The sequence below is a fragment of the Condylura cristata genome, unplaced genomic scaffold (genome assembly GCF_000260355.1).
Source record: "Condylura cristata isolate star-nosed mole 26May11 unplaced genomic scaffold, ConCri1.0 scaffold00008, whole genome shotgun sequence".
NCBI lineage: Eukaryota > Metazoa > Chordata > Mammalia > Eulipotyphla > Talpidae > Condylura > Condylura cristata.
The window spans coordinates 52,954,695-52,975,640 of record NW_004567109.1 but is presented as its reverse complement, the minus strand read 5'-3'; the positions used below and the strand labels follow the sequence as shown (position 1 = coordinate 52,975,640).

The window sequence follows — 20,946 nt, the reverse complement described above, 5'->3', positions numbered from 1 at the left end:
GGGACGAACTTCCTTGGTCAGTTCTAACTTTAATTGTCCTACTGACAAAATTGAAGTAGTACTTTACTTTGTACCCAAGGTTCGTGTCCCTGAAATCTGGCTGCTACCATTTTGGTTGTGAGGAGAAGCTGGTATGGGCCCTTCAAAAGAGATTCAAGGGCAGTTTTTCCTAGGTATTGTTTCCAGAAGACCATCCTACAGGTTCTAAGTTGTGTAAAGTTTTATCCATCTATAAACAAGAACTTATAATGGTATAATGCAGTGAAGTTGTACAGTGTTATATCATATTAGAACTCATGTGTAAAGTAGATATGTGTGGCTCTATTATTAAAGGTATAGTTCTTCCTGGTCCTATTTTTAAGACATGAATTTATACTTCCCCATAGGTGTTAATCAAAATCTGTGGTAGAATTTTGGGTTAGGGTCGTTCAGTTGATTGTGTTAAATCAGCTGTCACTAGTTTTAAGGTATGTTTATCTGTCTGACTTTACCAGGTGGCTGAAGATAGTAACAACTTAAAATGGTCATGCCATTTTATTAGCAGCACTTTAATTGCTTAATTGTCTGATTTAAAGAAGTTCCTCAATCTCTAGCCATTTCTCGGGGCTACCCCATAAAGAAAATACATTTTCTACAACTTTGACATGGTTTTGGCATCACCCTTCTTACATAGAGAACTTCCATCCATTCTGGGAATTGTATAAGTAATTATAAGAACATATTGACAGCTCATCACAGTAGACAACTGAATGGAATTGATTTGTAAGTGTTCAAATGATCCAGTAGGTGGTAGGACTGTTCCATCTATGATCATAGTGGTCTTTCTAGGGCTATGAGCTTGACAACAAGACACTGGTTATAAACCAATTTTGTAACCTTGAAGCAGTCGCCCCATTAAGACTTTTTTTGTAATTTGGGTCATTTTATCTGTGCCATGGTGAGTGGCTGAATGTAGAGCTTTTCGTAAATTGCATTTTTAAGGACTCAGGAAGAACCTCAGTGAGTCCTTGTGTGATACTAAGTTCATCCTTATTGTTTCCAACATTGGTGTTAAAGCTTAGGTGTCTTAGGTGTCTTATTTGTTTGTTTTATATAAGTTGTCATAAATAATCTGCTTATTCACTCTTAGGGACTTTATTGAGGTTGCACAGTGGGATAGTTTCAGTTTATCTAGCATGAACTTTGTTTAATAATTGTAATTTGATTAGACAATGGAATGGCAAAGAATTTTCTGGTGCCCATTTTTGATTGGGGTTTCTAGAAGTGAGGAACCCTTGTTATATCCATAGCATACCCAAATCATGACCATCCCAAAGGCCTAGCCACTGTCAGTATGAATGTTTATTGGTTTTCCTTTGGATAGTTGACAAGCCTGAGTGAGGTCGTGTAGTTCTGCTGGATGAGCAGATTTAAATTAGAAGAATCGCCTTTCTTTTCTTTTTTTTAAAAAAATATTTATTTATGCTTACAGAACTGGGGTACAGGTGAGAGGAATAGGGGAGGCAAGAGGATTCACCAGTGACAGAGTGGGGAGCAGAACAGATTGCTTAAGTGCAATCTGAGGGGAGCAACAGGAGGGTCAGGAGAGGTCTCCGTGCCATGTGGATCACCTCCGGGGCTGGGGATCGAACTCGCACTGAAGCAGCTGCAGCTCGCTTGCAGTGCTGCACTTTAACTCATTGCGCTACCAGGGAAGGCCGGAGTGCCCTTTCTAAGAGTTAGTTTTGTGCTGTCCAGTATATACTGCTTGATGTGTCCCTGATTTCCTACCATAGGATCCATCAACTAAGAATATCAGATCTGGGTTTTTAATGGTCTGTAAGCCAGCGGTAATCTGTACCATTATCAGGAAAAGGTAGCAGGGCTGGGTGCGTTAGAGCATTTAAGATGAAGATTAGAAGGTGAAAGAAGATTCTCACGAGATGTTAGTCTGCTTGCCGGAAAATGTTGAGTCTGCTTAAAATTTAATATACTCTTCTTAGCACATGCCATGGTATTGTAAATGTTAGTCATATTTAATACCAATTCAGCTGAGGTTTCCACCAATTTATCTGTGTTGGCTATTGATTCAAATAGTTTGGATATGTTTTGGGTCTAATTATGTATTACAGTGTCCCTCGTGCTAAGTTTTCACACTTAGATTTGAATTACAATTCATTTTACTTAAATATGAAAACAGAATATTGATCTTAATATATCCGAAACTATTGTGAGAAAAAATAAACAGAAAATCTTTTTTTTTTTTTTAATTAGTACTTGTTAAGTAAGTATATGAAAGAAAAAAGCACCTAATAAATGTTAACTCTGTTATTTACTACTTCTGGGCCTTTGGGTACTAATTATTGGTATTGCCGTTCCAGTGAGCTTATTTTCTTGTGGAATATAGATAGCCAGGGGCATGGCTACAAATCATTAAATGGATTTGCAAAGAATAGATTTGATAGTTATGTTTTACGTTCTGCCATATGCCAGCTATTGCTCAAGGCCCTGGCCATGAACAAAACAGGCCAAAATCTCTACCTTTGTAACTTACATGCAAAGTAGATAATGTCCTCCCTGGTGGCCTAGGCTTTAAGTCTCAGTTCTACCACCTCTTTGGCCTGGATTCAAGCCCAGGTGACCCACATAGCACAGCAGACCTCTCCTGTTTCACCTGCTGCTCCCCTCAGCAGTGTGTTTCAGTAGATCTGCTTGTTCTCCTCTCCACTTACCCTCTGCACCTCTGGCCTATACTCCAGTTCTAAAAAAAAAAAAAAAAAAATTTAAATTGCAAAGTAGATAAGCTGTCACTTCCACTTCCATCTGTTTGCTGACAGTAATTGTTTGAAGGCTGACAGGAGTGACACTACAAAACTGATTGGCATCCTTATAACAAAAATGAAAAAGGGCGCTTTATTAAATACTATGGAATTAAGTCATTAATTCCATAGTTATTTTTATAAATGCCATTGAGGATTTTTTTTTTTTTCTCTGAGGCTGATGTGGTTTTTATCATCTCTCTGGAAGGTGAAAAGTTCAGTAAATGGAGAGACATTTATCTTCATTTGTTATGAAACATTGTTTGAAAATAGTTACATCAAGTCTTTAAAATGTTATAAAATAATAGTAATCTAAATACCTTATTGATGTTTAAAACTTTTCTGTATGCAGAATTATAGCTGAAATTTTCTGTAGCATAACTTTCATTACTTTATAGGATGTGTTTCCTTGTTTTAAAGATACTTTTTAGTGCCCTAAACAAAACCAAAGTGCAATTAAATTACAAGATGAGTACTTTTTGTATTTTTAGGAAGCCAAGTTGTCTGAAACAATTTCAGCATCCAATGCCTGGAAAAGTCATTATGAGAAAATTGCAATAGAAAAAACTGAATTGGAAGTACAAATTGAAACAATGAAAACGTAAGAAAAACAGTTTTGCTTTTTGTGAGAGGCATTTTGAATTCTTTGATTTGTATTTTGGTTCTTCTGGATTAGATGTGTTAAAGGTGTTGTCTTTATGATTCAATATTTTTTGCTCTTTATAATTCTTTATAAAACTGTTCTCACTCTAATATACAATAAAATAATTATACATTAAAATTATATTGGTATTACCATTTCAAATTTTGGGGATCGTGTGCCAGTACTTAGTATTTGAATATGTGTTACCTATCACTTGTCGTAAATGATAATACTACTTTATCTTTGAATGGAAGTGATGCTTCTCAGCTAAACCAGAATGTATAAGAATAGATAATAATGTTTATAATGAAAGCATTAAATGCTAACCCTAAAATTTATTGTTCCTTTATTAAAGTACCTTTAATGCATAACAAAGAAAATGAAAGTTTTATATATTTTATGTTTTGAAATTTAAATTTTTAAATTTTATGTTTTGAAATTTAGTATTCACAAGCTCACCAGAGTGAACCCTATTTGCTTTTAAATATTTTATCTTCTGTAATGTTCTCTTCAGTTTTATCATTGACAGTAAGCATATTATTTACTTCTAAACATTATGCCTCACTTGATACATGTATTTAACCAGTCCCTTGAAATTCTGTGTGTGTGCAGGTATATGAGTGACAGTCAGAAACACAATACCTATGCATGACAGTTTAGATATTTTATTGAATAGCAAAGATAATATGTGACTTTTTTCATTAATGGGTAATTACTGATGTCATCTTCAATAGGCTAATATTTCTAAACAGGGATATGTAAGTAATAACCTTACAAATTATTGCTTCTCATTTCCCTCATTCTGTATAACTTCTGTTAACTTTTGAAATTATGTACTTTACTAAAATGATCTTGGGGCACTAAAAATGTTATTTGAATAAAAATTTCTATGACATTCATGTAATATTTTTAAAAGGCAAATCACTAATCTTTTGGAAGACTTGAGGAAAATGGAAGAGCATGGAAAAAATTCATGTGAAGAAATCCTTACAAAACTTCAGTCAATTGAACATGAAAACAAAACTCTGAGTCTTGAAAATAGAAAATTAAAGGTACTGCTTGTCTGTAATGTGACAACTTATTTCACTAGAAGCAGCTCAAATAATAGCATGCTTAGAACTACTTATTTTTTTTAGCACTTTATCCTTCATACTTCTTGGAGTATTAGAGTACCACTCTAATAGTTAACTTCTAGAACTATCTTTCTGTGTATATATATACACACACACACATATATTTTAAAATTTATACTTTAGATACAGATATATGTTAAAAATGTCTAGAGAGAAGTATTAAATAGAATTTATGATGCTGAGTAACTATTTTCTTGTTTCAGCTTAAAAATAAATTCTTTTACTATTCAATTTAAGCAGTTAAGTGAATCATCTGAAATTATGTTAACTTTTAATGCATAAGATTATTTCTAGGTGTCATGGTTACGATAGGATATGACCTCAGGCTTAGTCTGTTTGAAACCAGAAAGTATGTTCTTGGCTGCAAAATAACCAGAAAGAATTTTCCAACATAATCAATCCAAGGGGTGATAGGTTTATATGTGTGCCAGAGAAAAGATGGAGAGAAGTTTATATGCTTTCTGGAAAATAAAAAAAAAAAAGATACTGAGCCCTCAACCAATCAGAGATACATACAATGACACTTGACTGAAGATGATGGTACCATTTTTTTTTTTAAGATTTATTTATTTCTGCATACAGAACTGGGGTACAGGCCAGAGGCTCAGGGGTGGTGAGAGGCTTCACCAGAGACAGAGTGGGGAACAGAACAGGCAGATCGACAAAGTACACTGCTGAGGGGAGCAGTGGGCGGGTCAGGAGAGGTCTGCCACACCATGTGGTCACCTCCGGGGCAGGCGGGAATCGAACTCATGTGGAAGTGGCTTTAGATTCTCAGTGCTGTGCTTTAACCCACTGCACCACCAGGGAGGGCCCGATGGTACCATTTTTAATTCCATAATTATTATTTTTAGAAGATAGGAAATAAAAAAGAACATTTATATACAAGGTTGGATTTGGCAGTTCAAAGTTTCTATGATATCAAAGAACTTTTGCTTCTTTTTAGTTAGCACTCCTCTTTCATTCTTAAATTGTGACCCTCATTCTCATAAACCAAAGTGGCTGCTGGAGCTCTTGCAGCTATCATTTGAAACTTTAAAATTTAAAATTACTTTAAAATAATTTGAAGTAACAATTACAGTATCTAGTATTATAACCAAGTTCCAAACAACAAAATGGAGGGTGAAAGATTCACTGTGTTCATTCTTCTTCTTTTTTTTTTTTCTTTTTTCATTTTTTCCCCTTCAAGAGAATTTCATGCCTCTGGACACATCTGCTTACTTAGGCACATGGCTCTACATGTCAGCAAGGGAAACTAGGAGGTGTGGCCATGTAATTTTCCTGAGCTCCAGGCAAATATGATCACTCTTTCTTTCTTGCAGTTTGTTTATGTTTCCCAGTATCTGGTCCTATAACTTTACTGTCCTTATAGTTTGGAATGCTATTTTTTCTCATTGTTTACCTTTCTTTTTTAAAGTTCAGTTTAAAGTGGTACTTCTCTCCAAAATCTTAACAGTTAGGGCATTTTTTTCTTAACTACCATCTTTGCATGCAAAAGATAGCGAGGAGAGAAATGAAAGCTATGACATATATGTAGCTCTTAATGAATATTGAGTAAATATGTATTACATCTGGGAAGCAATTTTATTAATTTCCTTGATATCCTGCAGAGAAAAATGATTAGAAGGATATTTTATTGACTATAGTTTTTAATCACATCATAGTGGAATTAATTTTAAATTACATAAGCTATAAAAATCATTGAGTTAAAATTTATGCCTTATATCCTAATTCATAATCATGCATCTTATTCTCTGGATTTTGTTTTAAAAAATTTAGATGGTTAGGTTGTTATTTATAATATGAAATTGCCTAGATATTGTATATTGTTACTTCTAATTATTTTGGAATAATTTTAAATTCTAAGGTTTCAGACGATATATGAAATTGATAATTGCTTTTAGAGCCTAGTGACCCCTTCTATTAAAAATAGTATAAATTCATTTTTTCCTATTCTTGCAGTCTTAGTATTCTTGCAGTTTTCCTCTGACTGGCCAGACCTTTTTCCCAAATAGTGTTTCTCTAAAAGATCTTTTTCCCTCAAAGAGCCACACTTCCTTTAGGTGTTTGTTTAAAAGTCCCTTCCTCAGGAAACTGCTCTGGTGTCTCTCCAGAACATCTTTCTTATCCTGCTTTTGTGTATGATCTGTCTTTACTTTTAGTTCTTGGTTTTTGCCTTGTTTTTTCTATCTAACCATGATATATGTAAAGTCCATGAGAGAAGGCATTTTTGGCTCAATGCCTAGAGCATTTTTTAATAGTCAGCCAACATTTTTCATGTATTCGTTGATCACTTACATCTCACCTTCTTGAATTATGTACTAATTATCCTTTATATGTCTTTGAAGAAATCTATGTATTAAGATTATTGATGTTTTGTTATAATTATAGCTTTTTCGTGTTTGTTTGCCGGTTAAATTTTTGGTAGGACTGTCAAATAGTGTGTGTGTATATACACATACTTTATCCTTTTATGGCTGGTGTAGGAGTGTCTCATATTTCTGAATATCTTGGGAACCTGTGATCTAGAGAGCTTTTTTCAGAGTGATGTTTAGTGAACATCTTGGGGAGATAACCCTGCTTCCTTCTAGCAGAGGGTAGGCATGCTTGTATCCCCTAAATGCTTATTTCCTAAACTCAATGTTGTTGCTCTGTAGCGCAGCCCACTGAGTAGGCACCTGTCCTCTGACCCTTTTGTGACCCCTATGGGAACTGGACATAGGAAACTTATCACAAATGCCAGTATCTGGCTACTACAATGGCTGTGAGGAATAAAGTCCTGTGTCTTTGACCCAGGAGTCTCATGTCTTTTGTGGTATCCATGAAACTGCACTAGGTTAACTCAAAAACTTGAAGAGTAAGATCTCAGGCACTTAGCATTCTCAATATCTTCTTTTGATTTTTATATTTAATAGGGTTGTTGCTGTTCTAAGTCAGATACAATTTTAGTTGGATCTTTTGTGAAAATGTTAAAGCTTTAGTGAATTTTAAAGAAAATGAAAAATAGTATAGGATGGGCACAATACTTAATCTATTTTTTTTCCCTAATAGTTGTCTTACCATTTAGTGATTCATTTTTCCCTGTTTATTTAAATGTAACCTTTGTCATATACTAAATAAAATTTTATTGTATTTCTCTTCTTCAATTTCATTGACCCCTATTTTTATGTTAGTACAATTAGTCATTTTCTTTAGATATTAAATATATATTAATATCTAGTGAGGTGTTCTAATAAGACTAATTGCAATGGCTATAAAAGGTTCTCTTAGTATTCCTTTAAAAATTTTATTAGTGTTCACTATTTTTTCATATGAGTTTTAAATTAATTTTTCATATTCCTTCTCCCCTCAATTTTTGGTTGAAATGTAGTAGTTTTATTGATTTGGAAAAACTGTTACATCATACTGGGGCTTTGATGGAGGGCAAAGCTAGGGTTAACGTACATTTACAGAGGTGTGAATCTGTACTCTTAAGTACAGTATTAAAAACCCACATTCCTCTAGTAAGCATGATTTTTTTTTAAATGAGGGAAGGAAAGCCTGTCATTTCAATAGTTTTAAGTCCTTGCATCCAGGATCATGATACTTATATTTTTCCAAGTTATTTTTGGTCAGTACATTTTTAAAGTTATAAGAATATGTGTGTTACATTATATCTAATTAAGCTTATTCATTTTCGGTGCTAATTGTATGCAATCAAAAATAATTATTTTGAGAAATGAGTTATGTTTCTATAATCCTGAAGCACTGTACTACACATGACTTCTAATGATTTATAAAATCTATGTATTCCTTGTTAGACTACACTTGCTGCTTTGAAGGAGGAGATTGTTTCTGTTGAAAATGAGCTGTTAGAGTTGCAAGAAGTAGAAAAACAACAGAAAACCCTTATTGAAGTGTATAAAACCCAGGTGATTATTGCTTTTATTTAATGCTTATTAAATTTGTTAGACAACTTTTAAAACTGCATTTGTCCATAATCCAAATAGGCAGAACTAAAGAAAGGTAGAACTAGTACTATAGCTATATGACTAGTTTAGCTATATATGTCCCAGTTATTTCTTCAGGTCCCAAATACCTTTACAGTAGATGGTTCTGCTGACTTCTGAGTCAAACATTGCCTGTGTATGTCAGTATTAGATATTCCTAAAGGTCAATCTAAAATCAGTGACATATGTATAATGTAAACCTTACATAATAAGCTTTAACTTTGTTGATCTTGATTGTACTATTCATTTCTTATATACTCCTTGGTATTAATTTAGAATAAAGACTCCCTTCTGAAGTCATTAAAACTTAGTACCCCTTCTTTCTCAACATATAAAATATAATTCAGGCTTGCTCATATTAAAAAATGGAAAAATGACACAGAACTATCATTTGAAATAGAGTATACAATTGAAAGACTAGAATGTAGCAATTACTTTAGAACTAATGGCTGGAAACTAGAAAACTACATACCAGCTTTACCAATAATATTTATACTTGAATATAAATGGCAAGCTTTAAAGAGTTCATTTTCTTAAATAGGTGAACATTCTTCCTTATTCAGCAGTAATTTATAATAAACTCATCAGCAGTAATTTATAGTAAAGCTTATGTTTGAGAAATTTAGTATTCAAGAAAACTTCATGAGAAAGATGGGATTTATGCAGGACCTCAAATGATAGATAATGAATTGGTAAATAAAGAGCTTGGTTTATTGAATTAAAGAATAATAAGCTGAGGGTAATACCTAAAAGGGGTTAGAGTGTAGATAAGTAAGAATGGGCTGCATCTTATGTTTTAGATGGGAAATTAAAGTGGAGCTATGAAGTTAGACTACCATAGTCATCCAGGGGTGAGAGAGGACTATAGATGTCATTGACTGTGTCATCTGGGCCTTCTAGCTGGTTGTTCAGGTTTACTCTCAGCAGGAATACAGTGCATGAGTTATTCTGTTCTTTGGGCCTTGTATGAAGTGCTCGGCTATTTTTTGGAACTAATTCTGACTGAAAACATAAAATAATTGGAATGGTATGATAATTGGAATTGGGCCAGAGGTGCATATTTTACAGTGATACTGGCCTGCAAATGAAATGCTCTATCATCTTCAGATGGAAGTATTGGTGAAGAAAGATAAATAAATTGTGCAAATATTATGGATTAGAGTAATGTTGAGTGGTACCCATTAGGTAAGTGTACTGAGCATAATAATAAGAAAATCATAATTTGCTTAATAATAAAAATCCAAATGTTAGCTTTTCATTGTATTCTATGGTCCTAGAATAAAACCATACATGTTACTCTTTCTATTTTCAGATACAAAAGTTACAAGAAGCAGCTGAAATGGTAAAAAGCAGATGTGAAAATTTGCTATGTGAAAATAAACTAATAACAAAAGACAAAAGTAAAAAAATAGAGAAGGTAATTTTGAAGTTTTAATAATAACAATATTTATGTGTTTTGTACTTTGTGAAAATCATACTGATTCTTTTATTTTGTACATTTTCTCTAGTTTATATGTAGGATTTCTGTTCTCAGTCTTTGTAGGAGTTTGTTTTCTGAGAAAATAATGTTTCTTACAGGCTTGAAATGTTTGTGTGTGAATGTTTTTTCACTCTTTCCTTAATATTTGAAAAAATAGTATGATTTTTTTCTGATATTAGACAGATTTAACTAGCATGAAAGAATGGTTATTTATCACTGAACTTCGTCATCTGTAAATGTGTAAACTTGAATACCTCTCCTTTTTAATCTCACCCCTTTTTCTGTGCAGTAGATCTGTATTTCTAAAAAAGCAAAGTAAGTATCCTCTGCTAAATACCTTTTTAGAAGAAAAATAATACCATTTAGAAAAACCCAGCATCATTTCCTTTTATTCACCCTGTTGCAACAGAAAGAGAAGAAGGCCAGTGTTGGCAAGTTAAGATGTTTTTGTGAATATTTTTAAATGAAACTACATCCTTTTTTGGGTCTATTCATATTACTCTGGTAGGGAAGCAGTGAAAGTCAGGATATTCACTCCCAGTAGGGAGGTCATGGGATGTTACCAGTCAGTTCCAGTTACCTTATTATGAAGGTGACTGTCTATGTTTAGATTGGAAAATGGAGTTGTCCCTGTATCTTGGGATTGAGAATGAGACCCAGTGTGAGGAGGAGTCAATGGGGCAGGCATTCTGCCGGATCAACAGAGACAAAGATAGCCCACCACGTGTGTAACTTATGCTTTTCTTAGAACCACTTTTCACCTATTTTAGCAGACTTTTGGTCTCGTGTCTTTTGGTCTCTTTTAATCTGAGACATACTAGTGCAAATATTTTCTGCCAGGCACCACTTTGAATGAAGCCTGTTAAAAAACTGTACTCAACAGGCAGATGGGCAGGAGACTGTGTTTTTCAGCTGCTGTGAGGTCACAATGTTTCTTACTGGTATTAAATCAGAAAAGTTTATTTTTTTTAAATGAAAGTTTTTCTTTTTTCTTTTCTGCTGTTTTAAGTTTTCTGGTTTTCCCATTTTTGGGGACCCAGAGCATCCATTCTAGTTTTGTCCTTTGTGGTCAAGATGCCAGATTGCACAGTAGCCCCAGGTATGCCCTGTCTTGCATGCAGTGAGTCAAAGTTGGGTTTTTCCTTCTTGCAAGCATCCTAACTGCCATTACGTCTGGTTACTTTTACTTAATAAACAGCCTGGGAATTTCTCAAGACTGTTTTTTTTTTTAAGATTTATTTATTTTTTGGGCCCTCCCTGGTGGCGCAGCGGGTTAAAGCACTACACTAAGAAGGCACTTCCACATGAGTTCAATCCCTGCCTCCCCCCGGAGGAGACCCACATGGTGAGGCAGAACTCTCCTGACCCGCCCGCTGCTCCCCTCAGCAGTGTACTTTGATCATCTGCCTGTTCTACTCCCCACTCTGTCTCTGGTGAATCCTCTCACCCTCCGCATCTCTGGCCTGTACCCCAGTTCTCTATGAATAAATAAAGAAATCTTAAAAAAATATTTATTTTTGCATACAGAACTGGGGTACAGGCCAGACATGCAGGGGCAATGAGAGGATTCACCAGAGACAGAGTTGGTAGCAGAACAGACAGATCAATGAAGTACACTACTGAGGGGAGCAGTGGGTGGGTCAGGAGAGGTCTGCCGCGCCATGTGGTCACCTCCTGGGTAGGCGGGGATCAAACTCATGTGGAAGTGGCTTTAGCTTCATAGTGCAGTGCTTTAACCTGCTGCGCCAGCAGGGAGGTCCTCTCAAGACTGTTTTACAAAAGGGCCATAATGAGGACCTGAGAGAGTCAGAAAGATTAATATAGATTCAATTGGATTTGTTTCTAGTAACATTTATGATCAAATTATAGTCTACTGAGGACTGATGATATTAACTATCTTGAAATGATATACAGTGTAAGATACAGTATACAAAATACAGTAAACCTCACTGTGGACTTATTGAAGCAACGCTGATCTGATTTAAAAGTATCTGAGCTATAGCCCATGGAGATTACAATGGAGATGGAAAAAGGGACAAAATGATGTAAAATAAACTATTGTATTATTTATTTAAAAAATCAGCTATCATTAATATATCTTATGTTCAGATGATAAAGGGATAAGTGAAAGGAGAAAAGAAAAATTTTGACTAATATATATGCCCAAAATTTATAGCAAATAAAAGAAGAAGTACAACCATTAAGAACACTCACTCCTGGGCCCTCCCTGGTGGCACAACAGGTTAAAGCACAGCACTGTGAAGCTAGCAGCCACTGCAGCTCAAGTTCAATCCCAGCTAGGGAGCTGACTCACATGACACAGCAGACCTCTCCTGTCTCGCCCGCTGCTCCCCTCATCATTATACTTTGTTGATCTGCCTGTTCTGTTCTCCACTCTGTCTCTCATGAATCCTCTTACTGGCCCTGCACTTCTGGCCTGTGCCCTACTTCTGTATGCATAAATAAATCTTTAAAAAATAAAAGAATAGTTCTACCAAGAAAAAAAGTATCTGAGCTATAGAATTGAATGACTAGAATAGTAACAATTACTTTAGAGCTAATGGCTGGAAACTAGAAAACTACATACTAGCCTTATCAGTAAATTTTATACTTGAATATAAATGGCAAGCTTAGAGTTCATTTTCCTAAAAAGGTGAATGTTCTTCCTACAAGCTTTATGACTGTATTTACTTGCTCAGCAAACTTTGAAAACTGTTAAGTTCCAGCCTGCCTTTGAGCTATCTTTTTAGCAGAGTCTAAGTTAATGTTTATATAATTGCTCAAATTTATTATTTAAAACTATTATACCTAACATATTTACTATAGTACAGTTATTTAGAACTCAAGATCATAAAAATATGAATGCTGAATGTTTCCTCTTGCACTTATTTCCCTAATGCTACAACTCAGATGAGAGGCCAGATGGAATCTCAGATGAAGGAGTTAGAGCACGTCCATGATTCCCTGACGGCGACTGAGCAGAGGCTTCAGGAGTGTCAGGAGAGTCTGCAGCTCTGCCGGGGAAAATGTAGAGACCAGGCGCTCACCGTTAGGGAGCTTCAGGGCCAGGTGTTCACCTTCGTTCTGACTTTTGCTAGATGTGTTAAAGAAACACTTGGAATGATTCCACCAGTTGAGGGCACTCACGTCAGGGTTGCTTTTTTTTTTTTTTAATTCCCGTATAAATCAGTTGATGGAATATCAGTTTCCTGCAGATGCTGTGATATTATTTTGCAAGCATTTCCCTATTTTACAGTGAAAAGTTTGCAATTAAAATTGCTGATTTAGATGACTTGTTACAAGTAAACAATTCTCGTTGCATGACAAAAGGTACAATACTGTTTACATTTTTTTGATGTTAGGATAAGATAAATCACTATAATTTACCTTACAAAAAATTAGATATTTAATTGTCATTGTGCATGAAGATTACTGGGATTGTTCATGATCAAAAATTTCCTCATATACTTTTTTACTCTACCAGAGTAGGGTTCATGGGTACCTCATTCAAAGCCTAGCTCATAGTAAGCACTTGGTAAATATTTTTTAATTAATTTTGTTCAAAGAAGAATGTCCAGGGAGTGTTGTTTCCTTATTTACAAAGTAATTCTTGAAATGATTTCATATCTATTTTCCATGTAATTTGGATTTTAATTTTGAAAGGTACCATTTTAAAAACATGCAAGCCAAACTTTGATGACTTTAGATTCCTGAGAAGAAATTTTTCTAGAAAATGTCAAATTGTGCAGGTAATCTAGATTACTGGTTGGTATTATAGATTTTCTTCTCAAAACTTGTTCAACTATTTAAATATAAATTTTTGAAGCAATGCGAAAAATACTCTTGACATGGTCAAGTGGATCTTTGATTGATTTGTGTTTTTATTTTGCTTCTGGCAATCACTGGGTTTTACACCTATTTACAGCATCACACATATTCAAGTATCAGTCACTATCTTAGGTGAAAGAGAAAACTCGGAGTAACCTTAAGGATCCATAATAGGAAATTAAGAGTTTAAAATCTTGAGATTTACTTAGTAAAATGAAAACCCTTCTTTAATACAATATGCATTGTATTGAACATATTGTTAAGAATGTTTGAATTGGCATCATTCAGAAAAATTTTCAGTGGTAGATTTTCAATGAAGTAACATGAATATTTTTTATACTTAGTCAGGATTTAAGAACTTATGTCTTAACAGTGTAATGTTTCTTGGTGTTTCTCTATGTAGGAATGATGGTAGTATTCATACCTTCTTCTTTATGGTTCTAATGATAAAGCAGATAAATTTCCTTAGAAATCTATAGGAAAATTAACTGAGAAAGAAAAAATGATAAAGAAAATAAACTAAGAAAACTTGTTCTTTAGGTTGATGAGAGCCACAGCCTTATGACAAAGCTTTCTCTGGAAGAGGAAAATTATCTTATTCAGTTAAAGTGTGAAAACCTTAAACAGTAAGTATTAAATTGACTTAAAATTAGTGTTACATTTTTTGTCAACACTCTCTAATTTTAAAATATGTTTCCTGTAAAAAGAAAATTAGAACAGATGGATGCGGAGAATAAAGAACTTGAAAAGAAGCTGGCAAACCAAGAAGAATGTCTTAAGCACAGCAATCTTAAATTTAAAGAGAAATCTGCAGAATACACAGCTTTGGCCAGGCAGCTGGAAGCTGCTTTAGAAGAAGGAAGACAAAAGGTACAGATGGCCTTTATTTAGAAACTTTTTAATTAGTTTACCAAGGAGATATCTTTTTAAACAGACAGTATCTCAGCTTGCCAAATCTTCAGTTATTAGTTTTATCCTGATGACAGGGTAAGAGAACAGTTACATTTTGGTCTTTACCTAATTTTCCTTTGTGGAGCTAAACAGATATATCATTGATCCAGAGTTACTTCAGTAGGCAAAATGACGGTGTGGCCTGGTAAAAGGTAGGAGTTGTCTCCCCCTTAAAGGAAAAAAAAAAAAAACACAGAAAATATAAAAACATTGTAGTTTTGTTAGGCTCAGTGAGCTGTGAAGCACAATTCCCTCTTTTTTGGCAAATATTGTTGTATTCATGCAACAACTAAACTATAGTAAAGTCCATTTAGCTAGCCTGTGATAATATCTCACTGTCTCAGGCACTGATTGAAATGCAAAGATGAGTGAGACATGGCTTCGGCACTCACATTCCTGCAAGGAGTTAAATTATGAGAACAATCGAATGTTACCCAGAATGCACATTCTGCAATAGGGTGGAGGGTACAAGGTACACCGATGAGAGTGGTTCGTTCAACCTAGGGTTGAGGGGATCATTGAAAATGTCCAAGAAGAGCTAAATTTATCAAATGATTTGACCATGTAATATCAAAAATAACATGAGATGGACTTTGGAGTCCAGCAGAAACTGGATTTGAGTTCTGACTCTCTGGCACTTGAAACCCTGACTGACATGTTAATTCTCTAAGCTTTAGTTTGGTTAAATGTGGATATTGAGTTTCCTAGTAGAATTGAATGATGCAAAAAAAGCGAGTCTGTTTCCCGGTGACTTGAATGTGTATCTCCATGCCAGAGCTCTCTCTTCTCTGAATCTAGACGTACATGTGTCCTGCTGCTTACGGACTTCTCGAGAACCCTTCCGGACTCAGACTTGACATGCCCAACACCAAATACTGCATCTTTCCCTCTAACCTCTCTTCCATGTTCTTTTCCAAGTCTGTAAATGGCAATTCAACAGAGTCAGATAAAAATCTTATATTCTTGAAATTGTAGCTCTTATATCACAGTATATATTTTGATTCCTTGGAACTGTGGGAAGCTAACTTTAATTGACTTTGAGGACACATTATTGAATAAAGTAAAGTGTACTGCTAGTCATTGGAATGTAATCCAGCTTTCTCAGCTTCATCTCATCCTTTGAGAGGAGAACAAGAAGTGACTTTATCCTGGATTTGACTTAAGTAGACTTTGGAAATACTGGATCCTCTTTAATTCCTTCTGAAAAATGTTCAGAGGTTCCCCAGCTTCTCCCTTGGTGGCCAAGATGAGATCACCAAAGCTCAGGCCATTGGGCTTGGTGGTGATATGATCTTTATTACCATCATCTTCATTACCAGTCAAAATCCTTTATGAGGATGACCAGTGTCTTGCTTTCCACATTTACCTTAAAACACCAACAGGTACCCAGAAACATCTACCCCAGAGTTCTGTAGCAGATGGCTGCTGCTGAAAGTCTTCTTGGACACTTAGGGATTGTTGCCAGGAAGTGTGCTGCTGATCGGGCCTTAAGAAGTGTGTAGGTGGTGCGTGAAGGTTCAGAAGGGATTTGGCCTGTCCATTCTGTTCTTTATATTCTTAGATATTGGTGGATGAACTGGTCTCCTGGCTCAGCATGATTTAGGGATGGTTTTCTCTTATCTGGGCAGTGATTAAGTTGAAAGTTCCAATGTATTGAACAGTACACTTCTTTTTGCCTATGTGTGCATTGAGAAAATAATTCTAAAACCCTTACAATAATAAAAAATAGCTATTGGATTGTTGAAAAAATTAAATAAGTGTTCAGAGTCCCCAGAAATATGTCCTTCCTCTGCTTTCCCTCCTATTGGAATGGAAGAAAGGCCTGTCTCTAGTTATTGCCGTAGGAAAAATGCCACACAGGATGGTCACCGTTGTCCACATAGAGGGACACTGGAAAGGACGTGGGTCTTTATCCTGAGGATTCTGTCTCCTAGAGCTTCAGTTGCTGCTATCATCCCTCACTCATAAACACTCTTGAAATTTGTGCAGAAGAAACCTTTGTGGATTGTTTTATTGTAACTCAGAGACAGTCTTTCCCACTAGCTCTTTGTTACTGAACTTGCCACCTACCTTCCTATCATCTTGGGGCTCCACTTCATCATATTTGTAAGATTGATCCCACATATCAGAATCCTTGATGAACATAGTTAAGCTAGACTTTCTGCTAAAATAAACAATCAAAACTGTGAAAACTAGTTCAGACTACTTGGGAATTGAGCAAAAAAAAAAAAAAAACACATATGTACACATGTGTGCATGTTTTCACTTGTGTGTGAGTATGTGGTATGTATATCACCTTCCTGCCTCCAGTTCTGTGTGTCCAAGTCTATAATAAATACTGAGAAAGCAATCAGGATAAAAACTTTCTCTGCTTTACCACTGTTCTATCTAGATATCTACCCTTATGATAATAAAGTTTATAAAGCTTGTCTCAGTGTATTATAAATATACAGTGGTAGGGAAAATACCACCCTAAGTCACAGAGCAGAGAAAATAGATGCAACTCTTCCAGATATTTTATTGCAAAGTGTATCTATAGATACATGTATTAAGTAGACATAGTTATACTAAATGTGCTTCCACAAGAAAAAGCATAATTAAACATTTTCTAATACAACTGTCTAGCATATAAGTAATAGCTGTAGGAAAAAAAAGGTATAATATAACCATGTCAAGGCTTCAAATAATATTTTTTTTTAAGATTTTATTTATTTGTACATACAGAACTGGGTTACAGGCCAGAGGCTCAGGGGCAGTGAGAGGCTTCACCAGAGACAGAGTGGGGAGCAGAACAGGCACATCGACGAAGTACACTGCTGAGGGGAGCAGCGGGCGGGTCAGGAGAGGTCTGCCACGCCATGTGGTCACCTCCGGGGCAGGTGGGAATCGAACTCATGTGGAAGTGGCTTTAGCTTCTCAGTGCAGTGCTTTAACCCGCTGCACCACCAGGGAGGGCCAAGCTTCAAATAATATTTTAAAGAAAGTCATTTCATTGTTTTACTCTTTATGAAAATCACAGGTTTCTGCAGAAATGGAGAAAATGTCATCAAGAGATAGAGCTTTACAAATTAAAATATTAGCTCTGGAGAATGAGCTGAGAAAGAGAAATGAAGAACAAAATCAACTCGTTTGCAAAATGAATAGTGTAAGTATTTATATGACTTCATGTGTTTTCCTAAAAAATGAATAAGCATTTAGCATTCTTACCATGTCATTTAGTTTAAGTGGTTAAAGTACAAAGTGAGGAAAATCAGGGTTCTTTCTTTATTGATAGCATTAAAAATAACAAACAATATTAAGTCATTAAAAATAGGAATGACAGGATTATGCCTGACAGGAATTATTCTCCTGCCTCCTCGGCAACTTTAACTCCTTTCCCCACATACTGCTTGTTCCCACATACTGCTTTTGTCTGACAGCTGCTTAGTGAAGGTTACAGATGTAAACTACTTATTATCTCTCTGGTATGAGTTTTCCATTTTAAGGTAAACATAGGTTAAACTGTTATGAGTTAGATTTTGTGCTCTGTCTTGAGTAATGAACATTATATTTTTAAAAGTTTTTAAGTGGGTGTTAAGTAAATATTCACTTTTGTTATATCTGCATGTAAAATGAATGCCTGCTCATCTAGCCATAAAATGAGAATACCAAATTGATTGTGTTTAATTAGTCTTCTAGTGTTTTTTCCTAAATATTTATGAAATACTCACTTAGCATGAGATATTATGAAAGCTAGCACTAGTCATGATTAAATTGCTTGAAAACTACCTAACAATGACATAGAGGATGATACTTTAGTTTTTCCAAGAGCTGGGGACTCCATGAAAACTTCTTTTCATTCCCAAGTGTCTATCTAAAAAATTGAAAACGTGAACGGTTCAAAAGCTAAATGATTTTTGGAATGCATTATTATTTTAATTTGATTGTCATTGAAAGTTCCATTACAATTTAATCAGAACAAAACATTTGTCACTTTTAATTTAGCACAGACCTTCTTTTTATTCCTGATTTTTTTCTCCATTCACCAGCAGAATTTGTGCTAGCAGAAAATAGGTATGATATTCTTTATATAATTGCAGTCTCTTAAAAATTAACATCCTAACTTGACACGAGGTGGATTTTTCTGTCATTTCCTAGTACCTAGCTAAAATCACCCAAATAAAAAGATGTAAGATCTGATGTTTTACTAAACCAAATACCTTTTATATTTAAAAATAGTTAAAAAAAAATCTAGAATTCCAAGCATAGATTTAGACACTACTGAAAAGTGAGCTTATGTTTTTTGTCCCAGTAAACATGCCTTAGCCTTAATTAAATTGTGAGCACCCTGAGGCCACATCTGAAAAGTGTTTCCCATCTTCCAGGGTGCTCTGCCCATAGGAGCCATCCTTCAGGTTTTCTGCCCAAGACCCCTGTTGGGGGCAGAGCAGATGCAGAGACCAGGTGTGAGCTCCACAGCTAGCTTCACTGCAACTTCCCTCAAACTTGAAATGCCTTGACAATTTTATAAATTACCCTAAAAGCCGTTTACTTCACTATAAGTGTGCTGATCATATATTTTCCCCTCCACGTTGTAGTATAAGACTGATATTCCACAAAGATTCACTTTATTCACTCTGTGACTGGGTCTTCCAGCCTGGCACATTGTTTCCTAACACTTCTTTTGAGGAGACATTCCTCAGTTTCAGAAGATATCAGTAAATCATTTGTGGAACTCCTCCTGACTGGAAGAAAATGAAAGGTTTCTTAAGGGCTACATTTTAGCTGGAGGCTAGATGGTATTTGTAGCCTGTCTGTTTAAAAGTCTCAGTGAAAAGATCTACTTGGCCATCTATATGTAGCTGTATGCTTTTAAAATTATACTGAATTTCTAATTTTTCCTTCAAATAAACCTGTACAATAGTACAGATAAATAGTACAGAAAAATAAAGAATTCTTTATTTTCTAAAGGGGTCTAAAAATACTATATTCTCAAAACTAGAATTCCATCAATGTTTAAAATAGCAAAATCATCCTTATGGTATAAAATTAGAATTTCTAAGCAGAGAAAAATGATAAAACTAGTATTAAAATATGTCATGTAATGGAAAAGAATTATTAATTTGAAAAAAAAACCCATGTGTTAAATCAGTTGCGTTAAATATGTAGTAATATGTTGAATGAATGTTTATCACTACAAATTTTATCACAGTAGAAATCAAACCTGCATGTATTCTGAATTTTAGAGAAAATCGGACCCCTAAGCTAATAACAAAAAAAATGATGTTAGGGTTATTTAAAACTTTAAATGTTATATCCAATCTTTGTATATATAAACATTTTATATATTATGACTACATCAAAATGAATGCTATTATTGATTATTTTATTTCTTTTTTATTTAGAAAGCACAGCATCAAGAAGTATGTTTGAAAGAAATACAACATAGTCTTGAAAAGTCTGAGAATCAAAATGAGAGCATTAAGAATTATTTACAGTTTCTTAAAACTTCTTATGTAACAATGTTTGGATAAATTTGTTGGATTTATTTTCTATAAGCAATAGTTTTTATAATGAGCCCAAAAAGTGAGTAGCTAAAATAAATAAAAACCTGTCATATTTATGATTTGTGGGTTTTTAGTCTTAGCATTTTTAGGTAAATAATTTTAGGTAATGCATTTTATTCAGTTGAACTTTGAAAAAAGGTAGATATTAGTTTTCCTTTTGCTGCATAATTTTCATGTAACTGTGGTTAGTTTTCAGATTGTATGTCAGACACATACACACAACATAACGTAGAATCATTCTTTGTGACCACCTTTGACCACCACTCAAGTGCATTTGTAATAAATCTAGGCTAATTCTGAGCCAAAGACATGATTTTCAGTGATGTATATAATTGTTTATCTTATGGTGCTATATAAATACAATAAAATAAATATTATTAATATTAATTTTAATGATGCTATAATTGCATACTTTCTAAAACATCCAGATTTTTCAATATATTTGTATTTCAAGTATATATTAATTTGCCATTATAGTTTCTGTTAGGTTTTAAATAAAGAATTTTAAGTCATTGCTACTGTCAATTGATGGCAACAGATGACAACGTATTGGCATGCCTTGTTTTATTATAGAAGTG

The 20,946-nt window shown here is 34.6% G+C and overlaps 1 protein-coding gene across 2 annotated transcripts in view; it reads left to right on the top strand.

The window, feature by feature from the left end:
- Nucleotides 1–20,712, top strand: part of ODF2L (outer dense fiber of sperm tails 2-like) — a 32,261-nt gene extending 11,549 nt beyond the window's left edge. For both annotated transcript variants that reach the window (XM_012722167.1, XM_012722166.1), the window contains exons 9-16: nucleotides 3,290–3,399; nucleotides 4,358–4,493; nucleotides 8,375–8,485; nucleotides 9,876–9,980; nucleotides 14,412–14,497; nucleotides 14,579–14,741; nucleotides 17,842–17,967; nucleotides 20,207–20,712. In XM_012722167.1, the coding sequence (XP_012577621.1) occupies nucleotides 3,290–3,399; nucleotides 4,358–4,493; nucleotides 8,375–8,485; nucleotides 9,876–9,980; nucleotides 14,412–14,497; nucleotides 14,579–14,741; nucleotides 17,842–17,967; nucleotides 20,207–20,335 (966 nt within the window). In that variant the 3' untranslated portion in view covers nucleotides 20,336–20,712. The remainder of the gene's footprint in view (nucleotides 1–3,289; nucleotides 3,400–4,357; nucleotides 4,494–8,374; nucleotides 8,486–9,875; nucleotides 9,981–14,411; nucleotides 14,498–14,578; nucleotides 14,742–17,841; nucleotides 17,968–20,206) is intronic.
- Nucleotides 20,713–20,946: the final 234 nt, after the last annotated feature.